This window comes from Pelodiscus sinensis, chromosome 5 (genome assembly GCF_052426305.1).
Source record: "Pelodiscus sinensis isolate ZL-2025 chromosome 5, ASM5242630v1, whole genome shotgun sequence".
Lineage (NCBI taxonomy): Eukaryota > Metazoa > Chordata > Testudines > Trionychidae > Pelodiscus > Pelodiscus sinensis.
Window position 1 is genome coordinate 60,558,689 of NC_143056.1, and position 27,164 is coordinate 60,585,852.

Here is a 27,164-nt window from a genome sequence, read left to right on the forward strand (position 1 = left end):
GGACAGGATAGAGGTCTCTAAATGCAGGAGTTGGGTGTAGAGGGTGCATACAGAAATGTTCTTCATTAGTTCCCATAAAGAAGGACTAGAGGACACCAATGGAAAGGAATGGGTAGCAGGCTTCAAAGTAGTAACAGAAAGTTCTTCTTCACAAAGCAAAGAGTCAACCTGTGGAACTCCTTGCTGCAGGAGGCTGTGAAGGCTAGAACTAGAACAGAGTTTAAAGAGAAGTGAGATCAAGTCATGGAGGTTGGGTCCATGGAGTGGTATTAGCCAGGGGGTAGGAGTGGTGTCCCTGCCCAAGGTTTGTGGAAGGCTGGAGAGGGATGGCACGAGACAAATGGCTTGGTCACTGTCTTCGGTCCATCCCCTCCAGGGTCCCTAGGGTTGGCCGCTGTCGGCAGACAGGCTACTGGGCTAGATGAACCTTTGGTCTGACCCAGTATGGCCATTGTAAGCTCAGGGTCAGGGGTCTCAGTGGACCCCCTTGATTTTCATGCACACCTGCTCCTGGGTGGCCAGGCTGGCAGCTCTCCTGCCCAAGCCGGCCACTTTCCTGTGCCTAGTGCAGAGATCGTGGACAAGGTCCACGATGTCCGCACTAGACCAGGCGGGTGCCCGCCTCTTGCGGTCCCGGGCAAGCTCCCGGGAGCCGCCAGCCTGGTCCCGGGAAAAGGGGGAGACCTGGGAGGGCATCGGGTGGCTGGCTCGATCCGTGCCAGGTGCAGGGTCTGCTGGCTGGGTGCTGGCAGGCTTGCACCTGGCACGGGCACCGTAGCCAGCCCGTGCCGGGGTCCAGGGCCGGGAGGGGGCATAGAGTTTCCCTGGTGATGGCCAGAGTGGCCACCAGGGAAACCTGGGGAGGGCTAGCCTCCCACTAGTTTGAATTAAGGGTCTACACAGCCCTTAATTCGAACTAGCTAGTTCGAACTAGGCTTAATCCTCATAAAATGAGGTTTACCTAGTTCGAACTAAGCGCTCCGCTAGTTTGAATTAAATTCGAACTAGCGGAGCGCTAGTGTAGCGCCTATTAAAGTTAGTTCGAACTAACATCCGTTAGTTCGAACTAACTTTGTAGTGTAGACATACCCTAGGATAGTGTTTTCTGGAAGATCATCAATGGATTGTAGATTTCTCAGGAAGTCAGTGGTGTCTCAAAGATAGAAGTACTAGTAGGATAGGGCCTGAGGAGAGAGATAGCTCTGCTGTAAGAGTGCCAATGCCTCTACACCAACTTTCCACATCAGGATGGACTACAAGCCAGCAGGTACTGTATTCCCAATGATGTCATAACACATCTGGTGCTGAGCTTTGTGGCTTTGTTCTCTGAAAAGTGATTACCTAACAGATCTGCAATCTGCAAAATGAGTGTCATATCTGCTTACTACTTTTTTCTCCCATTAGAATAGTAGAATCAATATAGCTATAAAAGAGTGAGCTGAATTCTTCCTAGACAAGAGTCTGGACACAGTGATCCATGCATTTTTCATCTCCAGATTGAATTAACATAATTCACTGTCTCTGAAGTTGAATGTAAACGCAAATTCAATTATTTCAGTTTGTGCAGAATGCAACTGCCTATTTATTTTATGAGTGATCACATCACAATTGTCCTCTACCTCCGCAGGCTTTTAAACTACTTCTGCTTCAAGTTCAAGGGTTAGGGTACAGCTACAATTAAAGGTTGCATCTTCATATATGCACTGCAAGAAAGATATGTTCCTCTGGACCAATGCAGATCATATGCCTATGACAAAGTCCTTGAAAGTCCTTGAAAGCTGGAGGTAAGGCAATCTCAGCACAGGAATCCACTTGAGGAAGGCTATTAGAATAAAATGCAAGACCTTTGATAAAACTTTTCTATCAGAACCAGAATGGTCCTTACAACAACCACTTCTGCAAAAAATAAAACAATAACCAATGAAGACCTGAAGTTTACAGGAGATCCATTAAGGACCATGCTATGCCAACTAAGTTAACCTGAGAAATACTCAAGTGCTAGAGTGATAGGTGCTAATATAAAAACCTTAGATAAAGAAATAGAAATCATGTTGCCCATGAGACTCTGCACAAATTGCCCTCTTATGTATGAAAGAATGATTTCAGAGACAGTCTGAGGATTCTCAACTACAGTCTTTTTATGTGAAACGTCACCTCAGTTGGAGGCATTTGTGACATGTACATCCAAGTTCATGTTCCAGAAGTAAAGACTTGAGTATTTTACAAGTGTTGATATCAGTTACTGTTGCTATCTTTGGCCTTGTCTACATGGGGACTTTCAGAAATTTTACAGCAAATCAACTAAAGGTCTGACATCAATAGACAAAAGTTAAAGCAAATTCAACATGTGTGCTTGCACTCATTCAAAAGTGGCAAGTAGAGGTCACTTCTAAATGAGAGCATCCACATAAGGTTTAAGGCACTTTTAATTTAGTGCTTTAATTTCAAACCCCAAGTTGATTTGTCTATACAAGGACACTTTCAAGAGTGTCCTTATATAGACAAACTCTTAGAAGGGTCTTTCCACCAGATTACCCACCTTCATCTGAGGGTAATCTTCATCATTGCAACTGTATCATTTAACTGAACCTGCTAGTTTAGACCCTGATGCAGAAAAACATTTAAGTACAGTTTAAATCCTGTGGGACTATTTATGTGCTGAAAGCTGAGCCAGTGATTAAATGTCTTGCTGGATTTGGGCTTTCATCACATATGCTTTAGGAAGAGGAGTGGAGTAAGAAGAGAAGGGGGAGGCATTAGGCAATCGTGGAATGAAGTGTCCTACTGAACTGAAGTATCCCATGCACAACGTAATTATTTTTGTCAAAATTGGAAATAGTATGGCTGAGCTCCCCAGGGATAAAATCGACATGGTTCTAGAACCCACTTGACATTCATGAAAGGTGGAAGGAGGGGAAAAAGTGTTGCCAGGGAACTTCATGTTCCATGCACAAAGAAATTTAACTGAGATAACTCAGTGTAAGAGTTTTGTGGAGAAGTGGGTCTAAACCTGCTGGAACAGGATGTACCAAAAACAGCTGTAGGCAAGGGTAGCAGAAGAGGAGATGGCAGCAAGTCAGTAGGCTTATTGTCTGTCTCTCTCTCTGCCAGAATTCATGATTTCTCTCTCCTCCCTGCAAGATCTTTTTCTTCTTGTTCTTTTCATTTCATAATTCTCTGGTTAGAAGCAACAGGAGCTGGAGGTGGTTCAGCAAACTCTATATTTAGGGATGGGGGAAAGGTAAGGGAGACACAGAGGGAGATAAAGCTCAATAACAGTATTTTTATTCTAGTATGGGAAACAGAGAGTCATATGACAAAGGGAAGGGAAACATGTTCCTGCAAAAAGGGCCAGAGTGACATCATTTCAGAATGTGAAATAAAGTCTACAATTTTCTAAAATAAGAAATTTACCAGAAATACAATTTTGGTTTCTATGCATCTTTAACATAAAATGAGGTGACACAGATGAGTACTGAAAGAGCCAGTAAAACAACTCGTCTTATACTTTTTAGTAAATCAACTTTTCATGTACTTTTTAACTGAGATGCTTACAGACTTATCCAAGTGCTACTGAGGAAGTCGAGAACCATTCCAAAAACTTCAATGAGAGTCAGATCAAGTGCTCACAAAACATATTTTTAGATTACCTGAGATGAGATTCTCACCAGTGATGTGGCCCCTTTAAGATGCATGCAAGTGTCAAGATAGTAAGAAGGAGCCCTAAGAGTACTATATCCAGCTGTGGAAGGGTTCCCCCAGAATAGGCACCTTGCTGAGGCCAGAGCTGAAGGCAGGAAAGTATGTGGTGGAGGGGCTGTATCATTGAGCAAATTCTGCAGCCCACTGCTACACCTTAAACAAGCCCCAGGATGTCTCCAACTCCGGAGCAGCCAAGGATCAGGAGGGCACAAAAGTGCTCTGGGGTTGGAGACAACCTGGGGCCTGTGTAAGGTGTGGCAGTAGGCTGCAGAAAATTTCCTGTACCGTAAGTTCTGTTTTGCATCTCTTGGAATTGCAACACAGAGTCTCACCCTTGGAGAATAGGAAACAGAAGTAAGTAAGGCCAGTAAAATGAATACAGAGAAGATTCTTACCTGTGTTTTATCAAAGAAACTTGAGTCTGGATTTATTGTTCTACACATTTTTACATATTGTTTTTACTTTAATAAAGATTGCAGGTATACAGTTGTGACAGATAGTCTGCCCTTGAAAAAGATATGGGAAGAGAGAGAAGTGATCCCAGGCAATAAGGATAGGGGTCAGCATAAATGTTCCCTCTTTTTTCATAGCAGGCCAGATGGGGCTAAGCTAGCAGAAGCTCTGAAACTGACCTGAACCAAAGCTGCAGGGAAGAGAGCTGTGGGAAACTTCTTCATCAAGGAAACTATAAAGGCCAGTTTGGATGATAGCCCCATGTGTGCCACAGAATCTGAGCCAGGCCTAGTTGTATGATGTTCTGCCTTTGGGGTTAAAAAACTAGGCCTCTGAAGACCTAGTTCAATTTCAAGCCCTACTGAACTTATTAAAACTCTCCCTTGGGGAGACTGACACACACAATGGTGGCAATGCACCAGGTTGTCAGGTGATGCTGTCCACTACAATTGTATATTTGTCAATTCTTTGTTTTACCTCACAGATATTTTGTATATGTGAGATAGTATTTTGATTTAATTTTTATGCTCTACAAATAAGTGCCTAGACTGTTCATCTCCATGATAACCTCACTGTTATGTTTTTATTTTCTGATATAATATATAAATTTTTCATACTACGTGGTGGCCTTGATCTGAATGGCTGTGGGTGTGGCTCCCGAGCACACAATTAAACTGCTAAAAGGACAAGTGGCACTTGATTATGGAAATTATAATGCATCAGTTGTCTAAATTCATAAGGTAAACATATTGAGCTAGTTTCTGATCTATTACATCCATGTAAATCCCAAGTAAATCAATGGGGTAAACTCCACCTGCATTTATACCACTGTCACAGATTAAACTTTGAATATGTTTTTATTAGTTTGAGTTCAGATTAGATCATGTATGACCTCTGCCAACATTGACTTTGTATCAGTGAAATCAGAAGTTTCTTCTTACTGAATGGTGAACAGCCAGCACAATAGCTAAAAGAAAATTTATATTTTTAGCTTATGGTAATTGAAAACTTGTTAATGTGATATATGTGGAGTCCACATTAAATTAATAGATTTCTTTGCTGTAACTACCAAGTTATCTTTGTTAGAATGACTATTTTTCCTCAGATTCTTTTTTAAAAAATCACCTAAAAAAGTTATTTTATTCTCACACAATAATACACAGGATGAAAGGGAGATTGCTTCTTTAAGAAAGCTAAAAAGTCAAGGTACAGAGCAGTGAGAAAGGGAGTGGAGACAAAGTAAATTTTTATAACTGTTATCTCAAACACAAAACAGCTGCTGTTTCCCCTCTTACTGCTAGACATTACCAGAAAGTTTCAGATTCCAATATTATCATTCCAGATCCTGCATACCTTCTGTTAGATTCAACTTCTAAATTCCATCTTCAGTTCTTATTCAGACAAAACTCCCATTAAGAAATGTGCATCTGACATTCAGTTACGTTATTAGGTTACTATATACTATCCAATTAATGTAAAGAAGCTTTTGTGCAATTGAGAAGCGGATCCTAAGAAAGATCAACAGTGACTGACTCATAGTCTCCATGCTAATTAGTTACGTACTGTCACATTATTGGATTGTGAAGGGAGCAGCTGGGGCACTGCTGCACCCATGGGGGGTATTCACCCCAAAAATGGTACAAAGGGGGCCATGTGAAGGGTCAAACAAAAGCTTACTTTCTTCTGATTCTGTATCTGATCTTCATATAGCTGTATAATGTCTGTGTGTGGAGTTAGGGATCTGTACTCTGTATAGAGACTGGAAGTCTGTCTGAATGTGCTTGAGTAATTGGCTAGGAATGTTTGCCTATGGACATGCTAATGAGTGAAGCTCCAGGGGACAATGGGCCTCTGAAGGCCAAAGACACACCTGGATACTAGCCATGTGATTCTAGCCAGCCTGGAAGAAACCAGGAAGGAGGTATAAATATGCCATGTAGTCGACTCCATGTGGTCTTCAGATCTGCTTCTGACCCCAGTTGCGGCCTCGCAGGGAATCACGAGCCGGGAAGAACTGTGGACCCATCCTGCTATAGGATGTGCAACAAGGACTTTTAAGCCAGCAGCTATAACATCTCTGCTACAGCCTGCATCGAGAACAGGGAGATTCGATGCATGTAATGTATGCTAGTTTAACAACCGTACTCTCGTGCTTTTCTTTCTTGTAGTAATAAACCTTTAGATTGTAGATTCTAAAGGACTGGCTCAGCGTGATTTGTGGGTAAGATCCAGAGAGTAAATTGGCCTGGGATCTGTGGCTGGTTTCTTGGAACTGGACAGAACTTGTTCGGGGTAGGTGGGATTGGGTTCTAAGACCCTCCCCCACCAGTGTATGAGGCCCGGAGCCATCTGGGGCATGGATATTGCTGTGGTGTCAGAGGGGTTTTGCTCATGAGGCTTCAGGCAGGCAGCTGAAGTGCTCTGTGGGACTGGTTTGTGGCCTGTTTGGGAAGGTCTCCAGTCTGGGGGCTGTAAGGAGCCCTGAATTTGAGCAATTCGCCCTGTGTGGATGCCCTCAGCTGTGCCCGGTCCGTCCGTCACATGTACCTTACCTAGAATCTAAGGCTACTTGCTGCATGGATTATATTCTTATCTTCAACTACAGGTAGAACTTCTCTACTCCAGCACCCTCAGGACCTGGTGGGTACTGAACCAGAGAATTTGCAGAACCATGGAAGATCAATATTTTAGTGAGTAGTTTTCTTTTTATATTTTTTTTTGCAAAGGCAAATAAACAGAAGAGGAAGTTACTCACCTTGGTGCAGTAATGATGGTTCTTCGAGATGTGTGTACCCCGTGGGTACTCCACTTTAGGCGTCGGCCTTGTCCCAGCACCACAGATTGGAGTTTTGAGCAGCAGTAGTCAGCCGGACTGCACATGCGTGGCTGGCATCTCCCTGAATAGTGGGGTTGGTAGTGGAGCACCTATGGTGACACATCTCAAAGAACTGTCATTACTGCACCACGTTGAATAACTTCCTCTTCTTCTTCAAGTGATGTCCCCTTGGGTGCTCCACTGTAGGTGACTGTGTAGACTGGATGGCGGGGTTCCAGAGTCAAGGTTTGTTTGATGTTGAAAGTACTGCTGAGGCTAACAAGGAGTCCACAGCCAAACAATGAACAATAGCATAATGTTTCATGAAAGTGTCATTGGATGATCATGTGGCTGCCCGACATATGTCCTGAAGAGGAACCCTTCATAAAAACACTGTGGATGTAGCTACAGCTCTTGCAGAATGAGCCTTTGGTTGGGATGGAAGCGGTCTATCGTATATGGAATAGCAAGTGGTAAGGCACGAGATTATAAGCTTAGCAATACATAGGGATGACAGTGTTTCATCCTTGGATTGATCAGCAAGGGAAACTATCAAACGTTCTGTTTTGTGGAAAAGCCAAGTCCTATCAATGTAGAAGGCGAGCACCCTGCGCACATCGAAAGAGTGGAGGATTGCCTCTTGTGGCGAGGTGTGTGGCTTAGGGTAAAAGGAAAGGAAGATGACTGGTTCATTAATGTGGAATTCAGAGCACACTTTGGAGATAAAAGCTGGATGGGTCCGTAATACAATGCTATCTCTGTTGAAGGTGATGTCTGGTGGTACTGACATCAGAAGTGCAAGTTCACAGACTCTGCTGGCAGATGTTATAGCAAGCAAGAAGACCACCTTCAGCATCATCATTTGGAGCGACGAAGTAGCCAAGGTTTCAAAGGGTAGTCGAGAAAGAGTATCCAGCACTAGGACCAGGTTCCAGGGTGGAGGTGGGGGGGTCTGTGAGGTGGGTTAAGGTTGGTCAACCCTTTTAGGAACCTCTTCGTAGCTGGGTGAGCAAACTATAGAGTGCCGGAAGGCAGTAATTGCCGCAAGATATACCTTCAAGGAAACAATGGCTAGACCTGACTGTTTCAGGTAAAGGACATACTTGAGGATCTGATGAAGAGGTGCTGCATATGGGTTGATCTGATTAGCAGAGCACCAGGAGGAGAACCTTTGCCATTTACAGAGGTAAGTAGCTTGGGTGGTGTCCCTTCTACTGTGTATCAAGACCTCTTTGACCTGTGCCAAGCAAAGATCTTTGGATGTGCAGAACCAGCTAGGAACTAGGTGGTTAGGTACAGGATCTGGGGCTGAGGGTGTAGGAGGGTGCCATGGTCCTGGGTCAGCAATTCTCGTAGATTGGGAAGAACAATTGGCAGATACAGAGACATTCGGTGGAGAGAAGGGAACCACGGCTGGTGGGCCCAGGAGGGCGCTACAAGGATCAGCCTGGCTCCATCTGTGTTAATTTTCTCAAGGACCCCAGGTATAAGTACGATAGGGGGAAATGCATACAGAAGAGCCCTTCCCCAGTTGAGGAGAAAAGCATCCCCTGGGGATCCCCAACCGATACCTGCCCTGGAGCAATAATATTGGCATATCATATTTTTGTTCGTGGCAAAGTGGTCTATCAGAAGGAAACCCCAGTGATGGAAAATACACTGGAATATGTCGCTGCGCCGTTCCCACTCATGATCCGGTGCGAGAAGTCTGCTCAGGGAATCCGCGGCAGCATTGTTGTCACCAGGTAAGTATGATGCTATTAAAGTGGTCTTGTTGTGAATGCACCAGTTCCAGAGGTGCACTGCCTCTGCACAAAGGGATCGAGACCAAGTACCACTTTGGCGATTTATATAGTACATTGTGGTGATATTGTCAGTGAGTATGCTGACAGTGGAGTCGCAGATGTGGTTCTGGAAGTGTTTGCAGGCATTGAAGACTGCCCTGAGCTCCAGAAAATTTATGTGGAGAGCTGCCTCTAAGGATGACCATCAGCTTTGTACAGACATGCCGTTCATGGGGGCACCTGGCCAATGAAGGAGGCGTCTGTGGTAATGTGGGCTGAAGGTTGAGGCCGGTGAAATGGGACTCCTACCAGGAGATTGTGTGAGTCAGTCCACCATATGAGGAATGTGCGAACATCGGCTAAAGGAGTCACTATTTTGTGGACGTGATGTTTTGTCAAAGTATACAGGGATGCTATCCAGTGTTGAAGACAGCAGAAGTGTAGTTGTGCGCGGTGGACAACATAGGTTGTGGCCACCATATGGACCATTAGTTGTAGGCATGTGAGTATTGGAACAGTAGGGCTGGTGATTAGTACAGCAACCGGGTCTTGGATGGCTTGGAACCTTTGGTTGGGTAAGTAAATTTGTCCTGTAGTGGAATTGAGACAAGTACCTATGAACGCCAAAGTCTGAGAAAGTTTGAGCGTGGATTTCAGGTTGTTGATAATTAGACAAAGGAAATTGAAAGTTTGGCTACTGCTATCATATGTTGTCTCTCCTTTGAAGAGTGGCCTTTTATAAGGTAAAAGTTGAGGTAGGGAAAATTATAACAGCCCGTCGATGCAAGTATGCTGCCACCACCCCCAGGGTCTTTGAGAATACCCTGGGAGTGGAGGAAAGGCCAAAGGAAAGCACCCAATACTGAAAATACTCCCTGCCTACTGTAAAGCGAAGAAATCACCTGTTGGCAGGATGAATGGTGAAGTAGAAGTAGGTATCTTGAAGGTCGAGGGCTGCAAACCAATCCCCATCATCTAACACCAATATTATTGAGGCAAGATTTGCCATTTTGAACTGTTGTTTTCTGAGATAATGGTTGAGCTTTCGAAAATCAAATATGGATCTCCACCCTCCTGTTTTCTTTTGGGTGAGAAAATAGCGGGAGTAGAACCCTTTTCCCTTGAATTTATCTGGTATTTTCTCTACAGCTCCGATGGAGAAGAGATGATGGACCTCTTGTTTTAGAAAGTTCTCGTGAGAAGGGTCCCTGAAGAGGGACGGGGTATATGGGGTGGTTGGAGGCAGAGAAAGGAAGGGGATGGTGTAGCTGGATGATATGATCTCCAGAACCCAATGTGATGGTGGACTATTGATGGAAAACAGTCTTAGACGGTGGCGAAATATGGGTGAGGCATGATCGTTCAGACTGGCATCAGGAAGGATTGCAAGTCCTCAACCGAGAAATCAAATCTGCTGTTTGTTGGATGGTTGATTGGGGGCACGGTGGGTCTGATTGCTCCTTCTTTGGGCTCTCTGCCTTGTTCATGGCTGGTCGAAACCACATTGCTGTTGTCTTTGGTAAGGCATGTAATGCTTGTGTCGGTATGGAGGCGTATACATACCAAGGATACAAAAAGTGGTACGTGAATCTTTGCTCGAATGGAGGACCACGTCCATTCTCTCGGCAAAGAGCTTCTGTTTGTCGAATGGGAGGTCCTCAACCTTATTCTGCAGTTTTCTTGGAACTCACGCCATTTGCAACCAGGAAGCCCTTCTCATCACAACTGCAGTAGCTGTCAAACAGACGGCTGTATCCGAGACGTCTAACGCAATCTGGAGACCTGTCCTGGCAAAAGCATAGCCTTCCTGGACAATGGATTTTAGGATCAGTCTCTTCGAGTCTGGCAGGTGTTCCATAGGCATTGTGAGGTTTGTGTAATTGTCAAAATTGTGATTCGACAAGAGTGCAGCATAGTTGGCAATACAGAGTAATAGTGTTGCTGAAGAGTACACCCTTCTCCTGAATAGGTCCATTCTTTTGCTGTCCCTTTCAGTTGCAGCATTCTTATACTGAGAGGCCTTGGACCTGTGCTGAGCAGTGTCTATAACCAAAGAATTAGGCTGGGGATGAGTAAATAAAAAGTCCATCCCTTTCAATGGGACAAAGTATTTCTTGTCTGCCCTTTTGTTTGTTGGTGGAGCAGAGGCTGGGGTCTGCCAAATCTCCTCTGCTACCTCCATAATTGCCTGATCTATTGGCAGTGCTGCTTTAGCCCGGTGAGGGGGCTGAAGATTTTAAGGAGACGGTATTGCTTGTCCTGTACCTCCGCCAATTGGACCTCCTGACTTGGCGCAACTCTGTTAAACAAGTCTTGAAACTGTTTAAGATCATCAGGGGGCGATATATCACCGGAATTACAGCTTTGTCAGGAGAGGATGACAATTGGTCCATGGGGGAAATGTCAGACTAGTCTACCGCCGCATCTGATAATTGCTCCTTCTCAGGTTCCGAGTGATGTGTTTGGGGTGAGGAGCTCCGCGGTGGCAACAGCAGATGATGTTCCCATGGCATCATGGAGGCAGGTGGATATCTGGGAGACCTATAGCAACATGGGGACCATCTCCTAGAATGTGACTGCTAGTGATGATAATAGCTAGAGCAGTAAGGTGTATGGTCGCGATGATAACTGTGGTGATGATGCGATCGCTGAGGTAAGGAAGGTCTTGAAGAGAATGCACTTCTGTGCTCTTCCCAATATGCAACATGTGGAGACAACATTGGTGAATGAGGAAGTATTACCTATCCTCTATATGAGCGAGGCAGGGAGAGAGATAGGTGCCTCGTGTGGTGATGAGAATTTCTCCATGGTGCCGCAGGGAACAGAGATGGAGATTTCCCTTGTGGCAAGTATGAAAATGCCCCATGTTCCGTTTGAAGGATGTGCGGTTCTGGTGACCTTGGTGCCAGCGAAGAAGGTGCTGGGGAGAACATTGGAGAAACAGAACTAGGGCTTGGGCTCCAACGCCTGTTGGTTTTTGCAGACTCTTTCCTCGATGCCGAAAAAGCATCACTCTTCTCCAGTGCTGATGCTCAATAGCCATGGGTGCCGGCAGTGCCACCGGAGTCAGTGTCCATGCCGGAGCCTTGGAAGCTGGGGCTGCTGGTGCCAATCTCAGTACCGTCGGTGTTCAAGGTGTCGTCTTTTTCCCTTTGCGACTAGAACTATCTTTAAGTGTGAAGAGGCAGTACTGGACCTTCTGGGCTTATCTCCTACGCTCACCCTGCTCATAGGGATCGGCGGAAGGGGATGTGATGGTGAAGCCCATGTCTTTTTCACCAGAGCTGACCCTGGAGAGGACGCTTTCCATTTTTGCATGGTAGCAGGGTCTGCGTGAGCTGCAGATGCCGAGTCCATTGGCTGGAGCACCTTGTCAAAAAGAATCATCTGGAGGCACATTTCCCTATCGCTCCAGGCTCTTGCTATTAACTTCAAGCAGTGAGGGCATTTCTGAGGCACATGAACCTCACCCAAGCAGCGAATACATGAAGAATGGCTGTCGGAGACCGGCATGGGCTTGTGACTAGTATCACACTTCTTAAATCCCGGAGAACCTGGTATCGTTGATTTGGTTTTAACTCTGGGGTTTTTTTGAAACTTGAAAGGGCCAGTAGCAACAAAGAATTTTTTTTTAAAACAAACTACAAACTACAACTATTAACTATAAGCTGTAAGTAGGAAACAAACTGACTAATATTAACTACAACAACTAACTAATAACTCTCTTTGTTTTTCTGACTAGAAGAATTGAAGAGAGGAGCTTGCTGTCTGCGACTGAGGGCAGTTATGAAGGAACTGGTGGAAGCCAGACCCTGCGCATGTGCAAAATGGTGCGAATGCCATGAGACGCTGGTGCTAACCACTGCTGCTCAAAACTCCGATCTGCAGCGCAGGGACGAACCTAACACCTACAGTGGAGCACCCACAAGGACATCACTTGAAGAAGAACAATATTTGAAATGCTCTTAGTAGTTTATGACTGTACTGATACACCCTATATATGCCTATACCTAGGCAAGGCTTATCAGCTTTCTGCATAACAAAGTGTTAGTGTTACACAATTTTACTGTATTGGCACAAAGAAATAAGTAGATAAAACATAAAAATATGCTTATACTTAGCAGCATTACCAACTCTTCCATTGCTTACTAGTCTCTTAGAAGATATTTAGGGGTAAATTAGAGCTAAATAGCAGCACAGAATACTGAGCGCAAGAACTTTCAGCTGAAAACAAACATTATGGGACCATGGGAAAATTGGCCATGCCCACGATAAGTGGACATCTGGCTACAACAGTCATGCCAGACCATGGACGTTGCCAGACCAGAGAATGCTGGATTAGAGAGGTTCAACCTGTACTGCTTAATCCTGCAAAGTGATGAGTACTCTTGCTCTAATTCAGAAAAGTACTTAGGCATATGCTTATGTCTATGAATAGGAATAGTCCTGTTGATGAGAGTTGTGACTGGATTAAATTTAAGCAAATGATAATGTACTTTGTTGAATTAGGAAGAGAGTGCCCACCACTTCCTTGCTTACAGGAATAGCTGACATCAGATTTTAGCCATTTTTCTTCAAAACATTGAAGTGTATGCAAAAAAAGGAAAAAATAGATTATTAGAATTGACATCATATTTTTCAAGTGCATACTCAGTTTTACCAAATTCAATTAAACAGTTTATCTACTATTGTATGTTGAAAAATGTACATTGCTTGTAAAACAATGAACAATATTATGTAAAATATTCACCAGAAATTCAGTGAAGTGGAATATTCTATTTTAGCAGTTAATCTGTAATGCATGAAAATAATAACTCTCTCTGTAAGAAGAAACTATTTCACAGCAATAATTAAGATATTCAGTGTATATGTGCATGATGATTTCTCTGTATCCAGAGTCTAAAATTAATGAAGATCACTGAACTGTACTTTACCAAGGCTTTATAAAAATGACTATAAGTAGGAGTATGTATACTACTCTGGTGTCACGTCTTCAATCTTCAGATCATCTGCACAAAAAGAAGAAATCATACATGAATTGCTTAAGGACAATAATATGTGCAAGTATAAATGAAAAAAGTAGTAACTGATTTGTGATACATAATCTTCCTGAATACCAACAAGAGCAGAGAAAGCTGGGAATAAGAGCAGTCACTCATGCGTATCTACTGATTGAACTCTCAAAATTGAGCAATATCAACTCTTTAGTAGTATACTACATATCATCAGTAATAAATGACAAAAATAATTAAAATACCTCCCATTTATTTCTGAAGTTTTTCTACATGTATTTTAATGCCAGAAATGGCAGATCTGAAAAACCCACTATTGGACTTAATTTGTGGGGAACTTGAAAATGGCTGTCAGTTATGAAAACTGACATTACAAATATCTCATTTCCCTTTTTATACTTCTTTTCACTCTGTCCTGTAGAACATCAGCAGTTCATGAGCCATATCCACTTGCTCCAGCTACCTGACCAAGACCTAATCCTGGTCAAAGACTCATGTGACAGCAGAGAGATGTGAATAGAGACTTTTCACTATGAAAAAACAGATCCACAAAAGTTTGGGCAGCAAATCTCTGCTACTAACCCACTTTCTGTCAAAGCATTTGATAAACAAAACAGGTTGGTAAATAACTATGTGAATTTAAACTTTACATATTTTAAAGTGTATATAATTGAATATTATTCAACAATTAATTTTAAAAAATCAATACATCAGATGATATCATGCTGATATATTAAAATATTAAGACATACGTAATACATTTAATAATGTAATTCTATAGACTTTAAATGCTTCACTATGTGATGTTCTACATGGGAAAATTATTTACCAGTACTTGTTTTGTTATGATCTCCTCTCTTCCCTATTCTGCAAGACACACACTTCAAATTATGCTAGAATGGCTCCACTTTCCTATCAGGAGGAAGCAACTAAGTGAAATTGACAGTTTCAACAGCCCTACTTAAGATAATGGTTCATCTGCAAATTTTTCCACTACACTGCTTACAACTTTTTCCAGATCATTTATGACTATGTTAAATAGCATTGGTCCCAGTTCAAAACCCTGGAGGAGACAATTATTTACCTCCTTCCATTCTGAAAAATGACCATTGATTACTACCCTTTGTTTCCCCTCATTTATTCCTGTCTTTGTTTCCAGTTACAGATCCATGAGAGCACCAGCTCTCTTGTCCCATGACTGCTTAACAGCCTTTTCAGTGATGGACCTTATCAAAGGCTTTCTGAAAGACCAAGTACACTTTATCAACTGGATCACTCTTGCCACATGTTTGTTGGACCCCTTAAAGAATTCTGAAAAACTGATGTGGAACAATATTTCTTTACAAAAAGCTATGTGTCTCTTAGCCAACAAATCATGCTCATCTTTGTGTCTGAATTCTGTTCTTATTTGCTTCCTGGCTCATCATCTCTCATCCTTCTCTGACCTCTTCTCTCAGTTATCCATATGCCTATCATTATCACATTTCTTTTGAGAAGAAAAGAGAAGAAAGATAATGCAGAGTTGCTTCTCCATGCTCCCAGAATGAGGTTGTAAAAATAAGACTTGAGTGTGGTGAGCAAGATTTTAACTCTGCAGGTTCAGTTACTGACAGTCCTGCTTACCTCCTTGTTCCTGATAGGCTGTTATCACCCCACCTAACGCAAGGCATCTTTTTTACAGAATGGGGGAAACAGAACAATATGCAATCAAAGCAATCATAATAATCAGAGCTCAAAAATGCTACTCTAATAAGGAGGTGAGATGGTGCTAAATTGAGATAGTTTGATTATATCAAGTATTATATGCGCTAATAAAAAGGGTACTGGATTCCAAATTTGGAAGTAATTGGGTATATCATGACAATAAGTTAGTAAACAATGAGCTCTAATATAGTAAATTAAAGAGAATTCTGTTAAATTATCATATAATCAAACTATCTTAATTTATCACAAACTCAGTAATATTACCAGTGTTTTACCAATCCAATGTAACTTTTTAGCTCGCATTGATGCATAGCTATGTGCCAAGTTGATTTATTAGAACACAAATTCTTTTTTTAAAAAAGGAAGAGTGACTCACACAGCTATTAGGTTAAACATCTACATGTGGATTTGTTTTAATTATCAAAGAACAAATGTTTTACATTTGCATAAAAGAGATTAGAAATATGTGGACACACCAAGTTTTATAGTAATATATATTCTCTATTTAATTGCGCACTAGGTGATGTGTATAAGTCTCTCTTTACTGAACATAAACAACAACAAAAACGTAGAACATAAATATGTATAGTTAGTATATGTTTATGCCACATGCATTTTGTCAACATAAGGGTTAAAGTGCTGTAAGCAATTCTGATTTTCTGATATTTAAATTACAATATATTTTTATTTTATTTTATTTTTTAAGTATGGAGCTTATATCAGAGAAACAACTCAACAGACATATCTTGGGATTCATGTGAATTAACATGAGAATATCGGTCCTCCAGAAACAGAAATGAAGTTCAAAATGAAAAAAAGAAATAACAGAATTTTCTATCATAAAAAATGTTCTATCTTTTTCTAGCATTATTTTCCAGTTAACAGTATTAATTACAATCAATACTATAAAAATAATAAGATTCCGGGACTGTTACTCTGAACTGATAGAAACTGCTACAAGCAGGATTGAGGCTCTTTTTTTTCAGAATGTAAGCAGACTGAATCCTCACTGGGTTTTGCAATCTGTTACCATTCAATGTTTAAATTCTTAGCCATTTTGACTTTATGAATAATACCCCATATGACAGCATGAGCTTTCAGCTCCTCCTGTTTCATAAGACTATTAATTTGGGGGGCAATTTCATCAAAGCAAGAATTTTGAAAAACAATTTGCATGTGTTATTTTTGGAATAGCTTTATGCTTTATAAAAGTACTTTCTTGCCCCACCACATAACTGTAGTGCATTAGTGAATACCTTTGGTGAGAATTTGCTTCTTTTGTTCATCTTAATCAAAAAGCCTTTTCTAAATTATTGTTAAAAGCCTCACCTCCTCTGGTCTGCAATGGTATGCTGGGAATGTCAGCCTCTGTGGATAGTTCATTGTTCATGCTGATGCAATCAAATAGTTCATCCAAAAAAGAAGGTTTTTTCAATGTTTTTGCAGTGAGTGCTCTTGACATAAAGTAACCTTCAGTATTACTCTTATTCTCCATCTCCTGTGAACTTTCTAGGTCACCAGGTTCTTCTATTTGGGGCAGAGAACCCTTTGATAAATGACTAATGGCCAGTGCTTTACTTAGATAGTAGCCAGAGATTTCACTCTCTGCACTTTCACATACACTTTTATTTTCGATTCCAGCCCTCTCCTGAGCTGTTAACATCCTCATGCTACCAGCTTCATCTAACTGTTTGGAAAGAGTGGAGCTGGAGAGCAGGGTGGAGTCTTGAGCTGTGTAACAAGAGAGATTTATTCCATCAGAAAGAGATTCCTGTGATTCTGGCATGGTAACATTACTTATTGTTCTTTGGAACTGCTTGCATTCTTCCAGAAGAGTCACAAGCTGCCCTTCAGAGAGACAAGGTAGTTCTTCAGGCTGGAAAAAATAAGCAAGAATTTCTTCTTATCAAATTATAACTATTAATAAAACTACACCCCCCCAAAAGAGTTTAGAAGACACAAAAGAATGAATAGGATTCTTGAACATTAATGCTAGTGGTCTTGTGGCTATACTGAGTTTAAATATGCTTGTATGTAAATAAGATAAGTGGGTGAGCATAGTAAATAAACTACATGTAAACCTTTCCACAGAGTACAACACAGTTAGATCAGATTCTGCAAGTTATTATTCTAAGAGGGGTGGGCGAGATTCTGTGGCCTGCACTGTGCGGGGGGTCAGACTAGATGATCATAATGGTCCCTTCTGACCTTAAAGTCTATGAGTCTATGAGTCTAAGTTAGCGGCCTGATGTACACCAGGCACTTAATGGAAAGGCCTTTCATTTCACCTACAGTCTCACACAAGACTTCATTACTTTCTATTTATTAAAAAAAACTCCTTTCCGGTAGGGTGACAGAGTGACGACATTATGTTCTTCCCTCTCCCCCCCCCCCCCCCGGCCTCCAGCCTCAACAGAGTTCCCAGAAGGGGAAGAAGTGGCCATGACTCAGGGTTCTTCTTTCCCCCGGGGTGCCCCTTGGACTCACCACTGGCCCCTGGCACTTCTGCATGACAGCCACAGGGCGGCAGCAACAGCTCCTCATTGCGCTGGTGGACCCAACACTCCAAGGACCAGGGGGGAACCTCTGCCTCCAGCTACTTGAGCCACCACCTACTTGGAGTTCCAACCTCGAACCTTGTCTCTGCCTCCTGCTCCACAAGATTAGCGCACCAGAGCTGTCTTCTTGCGAGGTGGGGGTGGAGGAGAAAACCCCAAGGCTCTGCGCTGGATTCAGCTCACAGAGAAGTGTGCACACTGCTGAGCACAGAGGGCCCCTGGCCCTCCCCATAGCAGCATATGCACTTCTCCGTGATCCGAATCCAATGTGAAGCCTCAGGGTTTTCTCTCCCCCCATCCCCACAGGAAGCCAGTGCTGGCACACTAATCTTGTGGGATGGGGAGAGGGGGAAGTTCCAGGCTGAAGAGCCAGGCACGCGGCAGCCCCAGTGTGCCATCCCCGCTACACCCTGGCTCAGCCCCGGCCTTCCTCCTGTAACCAGAGGGACGCTGAGAGGCTGGGGCTGGCTGCAGCTGTGGGGGAGGGAATCCGGAGGCTAGGGCTCGCTGCGATGGTGGGAGTGGGAGGCACGAGAGGCTGGGACTGGCTGCAGCAGGGGAGGAAAATGTGGGGGCAAGAGGCTGGGGAGAGGGATGAGGGTGTCAGGAAGAGGCCAGGGCTGGCTGCAGTGATGGGGGGGGGGGAGCTGAGAACCTGGCGGGGAGGCTGGGCAGAGGGATGGGGGCCCCGAGAGGCTGGGGCTGGCTGCAGCTGTGAAGGGGAGGGGGTGAGAGGACCCAGTGGCTGGCAGTGGGGGCCAAGAGGCCAGGGCTGATGTGGTCCCCTGCCCTTCCCTGCCCAGTGGCTGGGTCTGGTATGGATCCTGACCCTCCCCACCCCGGCAGCCAGGGCAAAAGCCGGGCTTGCCCACCCCCACAGACAGAGGAGGTGGTGAGTGTAGTGAGCAGGGGGCATGGCCCCCGTGTAGTTTTTAAAGATAAAAGCATAGTTGTTTATGGTATGTTAAATAGTTTAGTGACTTTATAAAATATAGTATTTTCTTGTTCATTTCAGGGCTCTATTCTCCTTCAGTTATCAAGAAAAACAGAATACATAGCTGAAAGATCCCTGGTATTCGGGTTATATATTTGAAGCTCTGACAGCCATGTATCCCTTTTTTTGTCTATATCTTATACTAACAATGTGGAGGCAGTTTTGCTAGATAGAGTTTATGATGCAAAAACCTTCAATGCTCCTCTATGAACAGAGCAGAGCAATGCCACACAATGGTGTAATGCAGGTAATGAAGGAAGTTATCTTTTCCTGCTGAAACTACAGGGAGTTTATTAGGCAGCTAAAGTGAAGATATTCAAAGAGCAATTTGGCAAGAGTTCTAGGGGTAACAATGTTACTTTTACAAAAAGTATACTGTTTATTTTTCAGATCACAATTACCGTAAAATCTTGAGTATAATGCACACTTTTCCCCCATTTTTTTAGCATCAAAGGCGGGGTGCACATTATCTATAGGAGGTTTTTTGTTTAAGTTTTAAACTCACCCTCGGCAGGCACGAGTTGGGCGGTGGGGGGAGGAGGGGCGGAGGGGAGATGGGACGGGTCCGGCAGCTGGGCAGGGGATGCTCCCCAGGCAGGTGCAAGCTCGGTTTGTGTTTGCAGTTGTGCCTTTGAGTTGTGAGGAGCTTCCTAATCTGACCTTGTAGATTTATTGTGCTTTGGAATTGCTTATATGGTGTTAGAAGAATTAGCAGGAGGAATATGGGGGCAAATAGTATACTGTAAAATCTCGAATATAATGGGGGTGCACATTATAGATAAGAGTTTAGTTTATTCAAGAATTCTGACGTTTAAAAGGCAGATGCGCATTATACATAGGTCCGCATTATACTCGAGATTTTACGGTAATGAGGGCCTCAGTTTTACCTGACATCCAAACATGATGGGTCAGATAATCAACTAATGATTTCAATACAGCTACACCAATTTATACTCCCTGGAGATCTGGCCCACTACAAAACCTCCAACACCATGAACCATATAGGATCATTGATCCAACACTGACTCAGAGTACAGTGCCACCCACCAGCATCACCACCATTTCCTGTAGTATCATGTTTTTTTCTGCAGAACTCTTATCTAAGTACTGACCTAACATGACACTGATGAGACGAGATATAACCCAAAGAGATATTGTTAAAACTGCTCATTCATGTTTATGAATGGGAACAGTCTTCAGTCAAAGAGAAATGAATACTTCTTTGTTAAATATGTTTCAGGTATTAAAAGTTTCAAGTTGACTCTATAAAATCAACAAGTTAGAGATCTGGGTCACTTCCAGTCATCACTCTACAATGAGTGTTTTTTCAAATCTTAGTGTCCTTTGAATCTCAGTGTTCTTTGAAATATCAAATAGATAAAAAGGATGTGGAAAAGCCTGCATTATCAAGCCACCATCAGCTACTGAATAATAGGTAGCATGAGTTGAGTTCAATTGCAAGGGTGCACAGACTCAACAGCAATGATGATGCCTTGGGAAAATACTTTTAAAAGAACAAAAGACCATTTAAGATCCCAAACTGATAACAGAGGTAAAAAAATCTTGATAGCTAATCTATAAAGTAAACATTATACAAAAAAAAAAAAAGAATCAGGAAATTCATCATGCAAAACTGTGTTGCAATCTAAAGATGTCAGAACAAATATTGATGAAAGCAACAGTCATTCAATTTGAGGTACAATTTGTACACATGGATTTACAATATATTAACATACTAAAAAGGAACATAAAGATTATGCAATGTTTTAGAACTAATCTAGAGTATTAATACTTGCAAAGTCTTATTTAGAAATCTGCTGGGTGTTAATGCATAGTAATTATGCAAAAGTCCAGCCCAGAGGATGATAAATAGTAAGTAAAATTATAATAACATTATATAATTCAACCATATGCCCTCACTCCGAATATTGTATTCAATTGGTCCCATTTCTGAAAGGAGTTAGCAGAATTAGAAGGGTCTCAGAGATGGATGTCAAGGCTGTGCATAGGTAAACTCTCATCTAATGATAGAGATGCAGCCGTGTTAGTCTGGTCTAGCTGAAACAAAAGATAGAACTATGTAGCACTTTAAAGACTAACAAGATGGTTTATTAGGTGATGAGCTTTCGTGCGCCAGACCCACTTCCTCAGATCAATATGTAGAAGAAAATTGGCACAACCATATATACCAAAGTGATACAATCAAAAAAATGAACGCATGTGATATTGACAAATCAAATTTTAGAATAGAGTGGGGAATTTATGCCATCATGTGCCTAAAGTGTCTGTCTGCTATGTACATTGGACAAACGTCTCAGACACTTCGCCAAAGAATCAATGCACACAAAACAGACATAAGACTCTCTCACAGAGAGAAAGCTGTTGCTTGCCATTTCAGCCAGACTGACCATTCCCTCAATAACCTTAAAACATGCATATTGCTTCAAAGAGACTTTAACTCCAGACTTCAATAGAATTGTAATACATGCTTAAATTTGATACTTTATGTATAGGTTTAAACAAAGACTCTAATTATCTCACCCATTACAAAGATAGCTTCCCCAATTATCACTCATAATGTCATTAACTCACAGAAACTTCCCCTATTATCACCCCTATGTCATTACCTCACAGACACTACGTTCCCCCTCATCCTGAAATCATGAATTTAAGAGGAATAAGGGATCTTCCGGAAAAGGCTTTATTTTCCGAAAGATCCCGTCTAGACTGGCGCTTTTCTCCGGCAAAGCCCCGAGCTGGAAAAAAGCGACAGCCATGTTCATGCAAATGCCGCGGGGGATATTTAAATCCCCCGTGGCATTTGCAATTCTAACTGGTCTCATTAGCATCCCTTTTCCGGAAAAAGGTGCCAATATAGACACAGCCATACTGTTTTGATATGAAGGTTTTTTTGGTTGATATTTTAATTAAAAATTGATCATAAGTTTCAGTGTTTCATGCTATTTCCAAATCTTCCTTTTGGGGTACCTGAATTGGGGTAGCTTTTGGGGTACCAGTTATTCATTTAATAGTCAGAATCTTTGTTTTTTATAACTAAAAAAAGTTTATTCAATGCATATTACTGTTCCAAATAGAATTTGCTACAGATGGTTCAGTGAAATGGGTATTAAGTGTAATCAATAGTCATTGGAGAGCACAGTGAAATATTGATACAATCAAAGCTGTTGTTGTATTCTGCTGAGCAGAAAATGGAAATCCCTTCCTGTGAAGTGTGTGTGTGAATTTATCCACAGGATTAATTTTAAAGAAAAATTCTGTGTTGGGAACAGGAGTTTAGCCACAGGTGTGCCCTCATTGTCCACTCACCCACTTTGCAACCAGACCCATCCCCTCGGGGCTTACTCTGCTCCGCTCCAGCCAGGGTGTGGGGTTGTGGCTTATCCCCTCTTCCCTTCTGTCCTGCTCCTCCCCATTCTTGCCCACCCACACCACTGGGTAATTTTTCAGCTTCACCTCTGTCAGGCTGGAAGGGACTTGTTAATTTCACATGACGCTAACAAAATACTTGCAGCTCTAGTGCTGAAGAGGGAAAGAGCTGTTGCTCCCAAGGTAGGGACTGGAACACAATGGGTCTCATTGCCTGCTGCTCCTGCTGTTCCTTAGGAAATTAATTTTTCTGCTCTGGGGTGCCCCTTTTGGCTGGTGTCTTGTTCCCCCCAGAAGACCCGCGTCCTCTGCGGCAAGAAAAGCCGCTCCGTGTCTCCCTGGTCTGCTGGGGGGAAGCGCCCCCCATGCCGCCGGAGGCGGCGACAGTGGGGGAGGTACCCCGCACTAGCTGCGCCCCCCCCCCCCCCGTTTGTAACTAGGGATCCAACGTAAGTTGGATTGATGTAACCCGGGGACTCCCTGTATAGTGATTTCAGACTATGTTGACAACACAATATAACTATAGACTATATATTATTTCTGTCTTTTTAATCCACAGTGCCACTTATATGGGAATTACTTTTAGTGATTACATGACAATCTGCAGAAGTATGTAAATATTAACGTAAGGAGTAACACCTTATCAGTTTAAAATAAACACTTTAATATACAAGGTTCTTCAGATTTTTAGAAATGTGCACCTATGTTTTGTATACAAAACTGGTAATCACACATGTAAATGATAAGCTACAGCCCAGATTCTCAAATATATTTAGGAACCTAAATCCAATTAATATCAATGGAAATTAGGTGCTAAAAATACCATTGAAGATCTGGGTCCACAAGCACATTTTCCACTTTCCCATTGCATACTTCTCTACTCTGTATGTAAATATTCTTTCTACATGTAAAACAACACTTGTAGTATCGGTTCCTATTATTATTATTGTGTATCATTATCTGATCTGCCTATACCAATATGTTCGTTAAATTGTTAATGCATATTTCCTTTTGTACATGTTGACCGTTAGATTTTGAAGACTTGGCCCTAAAGGGCTACCTTCATTTAATCTGGCATTATTTATATATGTCTATTCAGAGTACATTATTTTTATTGAAAGACTGACAAATTCAGTTAAACAGCAGTCTTTTGACAAAGTTTATCTGTATTTCTCTTTTCACAGGGTTTGATTTCATATTATTACTTGTTCCCATAGCAAAGAAAATATTTATGAGTGTTTTTGAGCTACAATAAGTTTTTTGGTAAATGAAGAACAGATTCTGAATAATCTATTGCATAATTAACAGATTATGAAGTAATATGAAGAAGGCACAGAAGTGCAATGAGTATTTTTTTTAAAACCCACATAAATTAATTTTTAAAAGATGTTGGTTTCCTGCCTAATAGAAGAGGGGCTGAGTTACTCTTGGCCATTTCATTTATTCAGGTGCGAGGGTTTCTGGATTTTGGGTCTCTTGAAGTCTGATCTTGAGTTATAAAAATATTAATCTACAAATGAATGCTTGCAATTTTGAGGATTTGCTTTTGTAGCTGGCTGCAGGTTTCAAAAAGCATAGAGAAATGGGAATATTTTCTACCAAAATATTCAAAAACTAAAAACAAAGACTTGCATGAGTAACTCAATTCTCTAATTATTCATCTAAAATCAAGCTGTGTGTTCACTACCGAAACTTCCTACCAAGGAGTATTTGTATTAGGTTGCCAACAAAAAAATAGAACAAGAGAGAAGATACGTCAGGAAAGGTTTAAGACAGTCTTGACGTGTTAAATCTTCTATGTGAGAAACTGTTCCTGGACAAAGAAAAAAAAGCCAGCATTCAGAGAAATAAACAGGATGATGTCTATAGGATGTTTGGTCCGATCTCAGTTCAGGGAACTGGATTTGACAGCTTTTTGATCCCTTCCAGCCCTACATTTCAATGATTTTAGAGTGATTGTGTACATTTTAAAGCTCCTAAATAGTGTAGCCCAATGTCCAGTGTGCTTCATGAGAAGTCCTGGGAACTTCAAACGGTGGACTATAAACTGTGGTATGTTGGAAGAACTTCTTGGATCCTGCTAGGATGTTACCCTCTGCTCTCCCAGAGGGTTTCAGCACTGCCCTACCAGGGAGCACATAGGCTGCAAGCAGAGAGGAGGCTGTTAAACTGTAATCCTGTTCTATGTTCTTTAGAATAAAGCCTGTTCCTAGTGGTTTGTCTAAGTGAATGTGGTCTAAAGTGAACACACAACTGACACACTATACAGAGCTCACAAAAGAGCCTCAGGCATAGTCTCCCAAAGTTGTGTAAAAAGTTACAAGACTTCTCCTATGTAGAATAACCTCATACTGGGTAGTGAACAGAAGGGGCTACAATAGGCTCACATAGCATTAGTTTTACAATCATCCTTGAGTTTGGTAATGTGCACATGACTAAGAGGTACATGAATAGGATAGTAGCCTAATTTATAGGAGGTCAAAGGGGAATAATAATTTTTCATCTGAGCATAGTTTATTGGGGCATAGTTATTCAAGGGTAATGGGGCTCACCTACCCGACTGGGGAGATGACATATTTTTGGCGAACATTAAAGATGATGCTTCAGGAGGTAGCTAAGTTAGTCTGTACAGGTAAACTGAAAAAACAACAAGTAGTCTGGTAACACTTTATAGACTAACAAAACATGTAGATAGTATCATGAGCTTTCATGGACACAGCCCACTTCTTCAGATGACCAGAATATTGGATGTCTAGGACCAAATTAAAGAGGGGAAATGGGAGGGGGAGTAGAAGAAGGGAAAATTGGGAAGGGGGAACAAGAAAAGGCAGTGGGTAAAAAATATATCAAGGAAAAGCAGAGTCTATAAGCACCTAAAGACTAGATAGTCAAAGGGGGCAGATAAGAAACATTAATTAGCAAACAACAAAGGGTCAAACCCTTAAAGACTGATGAAACATCTAGATGGTATCATGAGATACTTCAAAGACACAGAACCATTGTTGCCCTCATTGTTTGATAGGTAGGTAATGACCTAATCATCCAGTATCTTTGTTTAATCCAGAGGTGTGAGAATTGAACTTGCAAATGACCTGAAGCTCTAATTCTTTCCTGTGTATTTGGCTCCTGTAGTTGGTTTGTAACAAAACAGCCACTTGAAGATCTGTTAATGCATGCCCAGGGAGATTAAAGTGTGCCCCCACAGGCTTTTGTATGTTCCCTTTACGGATATCTGATTTGTGTCCATTAATTCTTTCACGTAAGGACTGCCCAGTTTTTCCAATATACATTGCAGTGGGGCATTGCTGGCATTTGAAGGCATAAATTAAATTACTGGATGTGCAGTTGAATGAGCCTCTGATTTGGTGTCTTATGTGGTTGGCTCCAGTAATGAGTTCGCTTGTATAGATATGTGGGCAGAGTTGGCACCGTGGCTGATTGCAGTGATGAGTTCCTGGATATTTATGATGTAGCTATGTAGCATGGTTATTGGAAAGAATACGTTCCAGGTTGGGGTATTGTCTGTAAGTGAGAATAGGCATTTCCCCCAAGGCCTCTCACAGTGAGGAATCATTTTCCAAGATAGGTTGTAGATTATGGATAATGCATTGGAGAGGTTTGAGTTGTGGACCATAGGTGGACAAGTGGAATTCTGTTATTTTCTCTTTTGGGTCTGTCTTGGAGTAGTTCATGTCTGGGTACTTTTTTGGCTCTGTCAATTTGTTTTTTCACTTCTCCAGGTGGGTATTTCAGTTTTAGGAATGCTCTATAAAGATCCTGTAGGTGTTTGTCTCTGTCTGTGGGATCGGAGCAAATCCGGTTGTATGTTAGGGCTTGGCTTTATACAATAGATTGAAAAATGTGTCTGGAATTGGAGCTGGAGGCATGAAGGTAAGTGTAGCGGTCAGTGGGTTTCCGGTATAGGGTGGTAGAGATTTGTCCATTTTTTAATTATACTGTAGTATCCAGGAAGTAGATTTCCCGTGTGGACTGATCCAGGCTGAGGTTGATGGGGGGTGGAAGTTGTTGAAATCCTTGTGAAATCCTTCAAGAGTCTCTTTCCTGTGGGTCCATATGATGAAAATGTCATCGATGTAGCATAAGTAAAGTAGGGATGTTAGGAGACGAGAGATGAGGAAAAATTGTTCAAGGTCAGCTATAAAGATGTTGGCATATTGTGGTGCCATGCAGGTGCCCATGGCTGTGCCGCTGACTTGGAGATACAAATTGTCTCTGAATTGGAAGTAGTTTTGAGTGAGGACAAAGTCACAGAGTTCTGTAACTAAGTGTGCAGTGTTGTCATTGGGGATGGTGTTTCTGATGGCTGTAATCCATCTTCATGTGGAATGTTGGTATAAAGGGCTTCTACATCCATAGTGGCCAGGATGATATTTTCAGGTAGATTACTGATGTTTTGAAGTTTCCTCAGGAAGTCAGTTGTGTCACGGAGGTAGCTGGGGGGTACTGGTAGCATAGGGTCTGAGGAAGGAGTTGATATAGCCAGATAATCCTGTTGTAAGTATGCCAATGCTTGAGATGATGGGTCGCCTGGAATTTCCAGGTTTGTGCATCTTGGGTAGCAGATAGAAAGCTCCTGGTCAGGGATTAGGGGGGATGTTAGTGTAAATTCGTTCCTGAGTAGCATCAGGGAACTTCATGAGCAGTTTTTTCAGTTTTCGTTGGTATTCTTTAGTGGGATCACAGGAGAGAGCTTGTAGTATCTGGTATTGGTGAATTATCTGGTTGATTCCTGTT

The 27,164-nt window shown here is 42.1% G+C and overlaps 1 protein-coding gene across 1 annotated transcript in view; it reads right to left on the reverse strand.

Moving 5' to 3' along the window:
* Positions 1 to 1,028: 1,028 nt before the first annotated feature.
* Positions 1,029 to 27,164, reverse strand: part of FSIP1 (fibrous sheath interacting protein 1) — a 195,800-nt gene continuing 169,664 nt past the window's right edge. Inside the window, exons 11-12 of the mRNA XM_089778464.1 lie at positions 16,800 to 17,346; positions 1,029 to 13,763 (exon numbers count right to left, since the gene is read on the reverse strand). Of these exons, the coding sequence (XP_089634590.1) occupies positions 13,729 to 13,763; positions 16,800 to 17,346 (582 nt within the window). The 3' untranslated portion in view covers positions 1,029 to 13,728. The remainder of the gene's footprint in view (positions 13,764 to 16,799; positions 17,347 to 27,164) is intronic.